Genomic DNA, 4,581 nt, shown 5'->3' with positions numbered 1-4,581 from the left:
TCGTTGGGCCTGTGGTGGACACAGTGCTTGAGGAATGCAGCATGTCCTGGAAGGTCCACTGTCAGAACATTTGCTAACAAACCCACATGGCTATAAAGAGGACCACATATTGACCAGCTGTGTCCAAAACTTGCTATTTGCATGGATGGCAAGCAAATGGGGTGTATATGCTACAAACACAGTGAAAATAAAAAAATCAGGGCTGAAAACACAGCAGTTAAAGGTGCTTGCTTATAAGACCTGACGGCTTGGATTCCATTTCCCAGTACTCACATAAAGCCAGATGCACAAAAGTGGTGCATGTAACTTGGAGCCCTGGCATACCCGTATTTTTTCTCATTGCAAATAAATAAAAATGTTTTAAAAGTAAATATTATGTACAAAATACAGAGATAATAAAAGTCCTGAAGGATGTTTATTTAGAGAATTTATCTTTGATGAAACACACTTCCTACATTTTCACAGCCACAGAGACTACACCAGAGGCAACTCCTTCCAAGCTGGCCACACCAGTGGGTGCCGCCTGGAACCTGCAGTGCTATGGAACAGAACACCAACCCGAAATGTGGGCAGCCTCAGCCTTGAAGTAGAGACTCTCCACCACCAAGGAGCCTGTTGCTTTTAGCCACATGATTTAAGTTTCAAATCATTCATGTGGAGCTTTAAATTTGAGGTGTTTCCTTAAGGTTTGAGGTACACCTGTCTACCTATGAGCACGTGTCTGGACCCCCGGTGTGAACCACATTGGTAACTAAGACTCAAAGCAGAGAGCTCCCCCTGGGGTGCCACAGCTGCTTTGTGCCCCTCACCCCAACTGCTCTCCTACAGGACCCCTCTACCACACGTGTCCCTCAGTACAGCTCTGAAACCCTGTAGGAAGGGAATCCCCTCTGTCAGAGTAGATCTGACCCATACTTCACCAGGGAGCCCACAAGAACTTGCCAAGGCTCCTTGTGGGTCAGGGGGCCTCCCCGTTTGCTTTATTTGTTTGGAAGCTTGTGGCGTTGAGGCCTGGGCTGTGCAGACAGTTCCCAGGGTACCAGCTGGAGCCCTTCCTAGCCATCTTCCACCGCAGCTTGTTTGTCGTGGTCACAATTCAAGATCTCCAAGCAAGATAATCAACTGGAAAGAGCGACGGTCCTTTATCTTCAAAGCTTGGTAGCCACAGTGGAATTTACATAACGGTGCAAAACTTGGACTGGCCAGTGTCTCGGGGGGAGGCCCCGAGCTTGTTCTTGTCTCGGACTAAGATGGCCTCGTTTCCATACTGAGAATACCACATGCTGCGGCTTCGGCTCAGGTAGGACCTAGGAGGCACACTTTCCAACTTCTGCTGCTCCTGTTGCCAGATGAGCAAGGAGGTGTCCCTGTACCTGAGGCGGGCGAAACTTTCTGACAGAGCCTTCTCCGCCAGGGGGGTTCGGCCACTCATCCCCCAGCCACCAGTTCCTGAGCACCCTGCTGCCCTCAAGGCCCAGAGTGACCAGAGGCTTTGCCCAGTTATTGATGGCCAAGCCTAGCCAGCAGCTGGGTTGGAGGAGTCCTTGTTCACCTTAATATGGCGGAAGTGTAGATATCGGATCTTTTGTAGACAATATCCTCAGGAGGGCTGGGGGAGATGAGGAGCACCTCGGAGCATTCTGAAGCCAACCAAGGGCCATTCCAGACAATCCCAGCTCTGCGGAGGACACAGCTGGGTGGTGTTGACAGGGACTGGGCGCTACTCCTGGGGGAGTGGTGGAAAGTGGGTGGGGCGTGTCTGTCAGGCGTCCACCGTGACTCTAGACACCGTGGCTTCAACCGCCGGCTCGAAGAGATGCAACCAGTGTCCTGGGAGAAAAGGCCTTTCACACACAGAAAAGGACCTGGGGAGCTGTGCGCAGCCTGAGCTGACCTGTCCACACCTCTCGAAGCAGCTGCGATCGTGTCCCCTAGGCGATGGGATCTGGATCAGCGCTGGTTCAGGCCCTTTCTTCAGCCAGCAGCGATGCTGCACAGGACCGAGCCCGCGCGGGTGGACAGGGTACTGGGCCCCGCGGCAGAGAGGCCTCGACGGCGCGCGGCGCAGCGCAGGCCAGCTCGGCTCAGAGCTGAACGAAGCTACTTACGCTAGAACTACCTCCGTCATTCCAGAAAGTCTGGCGTGTGCGCAACCCCGGGTCCTCTGCGTGACTCACTGACGGTGCAGGGGACACGCAGGGGACCCCGGGCCTCCGCCTTTCGGGGAGGCCCACGGGAGGAGCGAGCGCGCGAGCCTCCAACCCGCATCGTCCTTCGTCCAGCGCGCGCCCGCGCGCCCGCTCTCGTCGCCGCGCGTGCCCGTTTCCCGGACCGCTGAGGCCGCGTCTCCCTGGCAACGCCGCAGGCGTGGCGCGCCGGTCGCCCACGGCGCAGGCGCGAGCCCAGCTCTACCCATCAATGGCTCCGGGGAGGCGGGGCTCGAGGCTGCGCTTGCGCGTTAGGGGCTGGCGAGAAGTTGCAGTCCCGGGTAGAGAAAGTGGACGCAGAGGATGAGACAGGGGCGAGGGCAGGGAAGAGGAGGAGCCCGGGAGGAGGAGGGAGAGGTGGAAGAGACAGAGGAGGAAGCCGTGGTGGAGGGAAAAGAGCAGGAGTCCAGAGAGGGTCAGTCCAGAAGGAGGAGAGAGAGGTGAGGAGCTGGGATGAGGGTGGAGAAGGAGCCCAAGGAGCTGGAAGGAGAGGAGGGACTGAGAGAAAGGAGGAGCCCGTGGAAAAGGTGGAGCGGGAGTGGAGGAACCCAGGAGGATGAATTGATGCTGAGGAGAGGAACTTGGGAGGAGGCGCTAGAAAAAAAATATAACTAATCTACCCCACATAGTGCTCATTTGAATTGCTGTAACAGCTCCAGAAAGATTAGACAATGTGCTGGGCGTGGTGGCACTAGGGAAGCGGAGGCAGGAGGATCGCTGTGAGTTCCAAGTCATCTTGGAACTACAGAGTGAGTTCCTGGTTAGCCTGGGCTGGAGTGAGACCCTGCTTTAAAAAAAAAAAAAAAAAAAACACGTTTCCCTCCGCGCCCACCTCCAGCCAGACCTCAGCATTTTTCTTTTTCCTTCCTACCGGTTTACGTGCTCTCCAATGCCTGTTAGGAATATCGACACCATGGAATGGGCGCACAGAGCCCAAACTGCAGAATACACATTTTTCAGGAGCACAGAGGACTTACCCAAACCAACCACTTGCAACACTACAAAGCAGCATCTACAGAGGCCAGACCATGGGCATCTTCAATGAAAATGACCCCAGGAAAGTAAAAAAAAAAAAAAAAAGAGAGAGAGTATGGGTGCACCAGGACCTCCAGCCACTTCAGACAAACTCCAGACACATGTGCCACTTTGCGCATCTGGCTTATATGGGTCCTGGGGGCTCGAACCTGGGTCCTTTGGCTTTGCAGGCAAGTACCTTAACTGCTAAGCCATTTCTCCAGCCCCAAAAGCAGACTTTTCTAAAATGACAATGGACTGGAGTGTAGCTCAGTGATAAAGCATTTATCCAGCATTGTGAGGCCCTGAATTCAATCTCCAGCACCCCCAAAATAAATATAAGCATACATATGAACATTCAGAAATATATTCAGGGGCTGGGTGTGGTGGCGCACGCCTTTAATCCCAGCACTCAGGAGGCAGAGGTACAAGGATCGCAGTGAGTTCAAGCCCACCCTGAGAAGACCGAGTGAATTTCAGGTCAGCCTGGGCTAGAGTGAGACCCTACCTTGAAAAACCATACAGAAAAAGAAAGAAAGAAATAAAAAGACATATATTCAGGGGATGGAGAGATGGCTCAGCAGTTGAAGAGGTTGCCCGCCAAACCAAATGACCTGAGCTCAACTCCCCAGTACCCACATAAAGCCAGATGAAGCACTGGATCCAGTGCAGGCATCTGAAGTTCATGTCCAATGGCTGGAGGTCTGGGTGTGCCCATTCTCCCTCTGTTTCTCTTCTCTCCCCCCCCCCTCTCTCTCTGCTTGCAAATAAAGATATGAAAAAAGAAATATATTCACAAAACTGGGTATGGTGGCTTACACCTGTAGTCCCAGCACTTGAGGTAGGAGGATCCCTGTGAGTTCAACACCAGCCTGGATTCCAGAGTGAATTCAGGTTAGCATGAGACCCTTCCTTAATTAATGAATCACAGATATCCAGGCATGGCAGCTTATGCCTGTAACCCAGACTTGGGAGTCTGAGGCAGGAGGATTTCTGTGGAATATTTTTTTCAAGACATGGTCTAACTCTAGCCCAGGTTGACCTGGACCTCACTGTAGATCCAGGTTGGTCTTGAGTTCACATTGATCCTCCTACCTCTGCCTCCTAGGTGCTGGGATTAAAAGTGAGTGCCACCATGCCCAACCTACAGTACAATTAAACAAAATGCTTTTTGTTTTGTTTTTCAAGGTAGGGTCTCACTCTGGCCCAGGCTGGCCTAGAATTCACTATGTAGTTTCTTTCTGGTCTTGAACTCACAACGATCCACTTACATTTGCCTCCCGAATGCTGGGATTAAAGGCATGTGTCACTATGGCCAGCCAGAAGGGTTGGGTGTGGTGGCACATGCCTTTAATCCCAG

The 4,581-nt window shown here is 52.8% G+C and overlaps 1 protein-coding gene across 1 annotated transcript; it reads right to left on the bottom strand.

The window, feature by feature from the left end:
* Positions 1 to 396: 396 nt before the first annotated feature.
* On the bottom strand, positions 397 to 2,276 carry Brd3os (BRD3 opposite strand). The gene has a single exon (XM_045142137.1). The coding sequence runs from the start codon at positions 1,430 to 1,432 to the stop codon at positions 1,175 to 1,177; it is 258 nt and encodes an 85-aa protein (XP_044998072.1). The 5' UTR covers positions 1,433 to 2,276; the 3' UTR covers positions 397 to 1,174.
* Positions 2,277 to 4,581: the final 2,305 nt, after the last annotated feature.

Source organism: Jaculus jaculus, chromosome 1, assembly GCF_020740685.1.
Source record: "Jaculus jaculus isolate mJacJac1 chromosome 1, mJacJac1.mat.Y.cur, whole genome shotgun sequence".
NCBI lineage: Eukaryota > Metazoa > Chordata > Mammalia > Rodentia > Dipodidae > Jaculus > Jaculus jaculus.
The sequence above is the reverse complement of the archived record's forward strand: the minus strand, read 5'-3'. Positions and strand labels throughout refer to the sequence as shown.

What these genes read in the sequence shown, in the direction of transcription:
- Brd3os (XM_045142137.1), bottom strand. Translation starts at nt 1,432, where the DNA reads ATGAGTGGCCGAACCCCCCTGGCGGAGAAGGCTCTGTCAGAAAGTTTC.